The 376-nt window shown below is 64.1% G+C and overlaps 1 protein-coding gene across 1 annotated transcript in view; it reads right to left on the reverse strand.

Annotated features, from left to right (window-relative positions):
* Positions 1 to 293: 293 nt before the first annotated feature.
* Positions 294 to 376, reverse strand: part of LMOD1 (leiomodin 1 (smooth muscle)) — a 22,255-nt gene continuing 22,172 nt past the window's right edge. Inside the window, exon 4 of the mRNA XM_009881303.1 lies at positions 294 to 320. Within this exon, the coding sequence (XP_009879605.1) occupies positions 294 to 320 (27 nt within the window). The remainder of the gene's footprint in view (positions 321 to 376) is intronic.

Consider the following 376-nt stretch of genomic DNA (forward strand, 5'->3'; position numbering starts at 1 on the left):
GGCGTCGCCGGTGGGACGCGGTGCTGGCGACAGAAAGAGCTTGAAAAGCTTCGCAACCGTAAAAATAATAAATACGACGTCGTCCTCCCGCGCTGCGTCCAAGGGCCGCGCTGGCCCTCCTCCTCTTCCTCCTCCTCCTCCTCCTCCTCCTCCTCCTCCGTCCATCCGTCCGTCCCAGAGAGATCGCTGCTCCTCGCCGTCGGTCACTGCAGGCTCCCAAAGGGCTCGTCGTGGAAACAGGCAGGAGAAAGGCGAGTGTCCCGGGGACCGCGGGGGCAAAGCCATCCCGCTCCCTACTGCAGCAGCTTCTGTACCTCCACCTGCCGGAGGAGACACCCCGTTACCCGGGGGAGCAATGAGAGGGGACGCTGGAAAG

Source organism: Charadrius vociferus, unplaced genomic scaffold (genome assembly GCF_000708025.1).
Source record: "Charadrius vociferus isolate BGI_N301 unplaced genomic scaffold, ASM70802v2 scaffold333, whole genome shotgun sequence".
NCBI lineage: Eukaryota > Metazoa > Chordata > Aves > Charadriiformes > Charadriidae > Charadrius > Charadrius vociferus.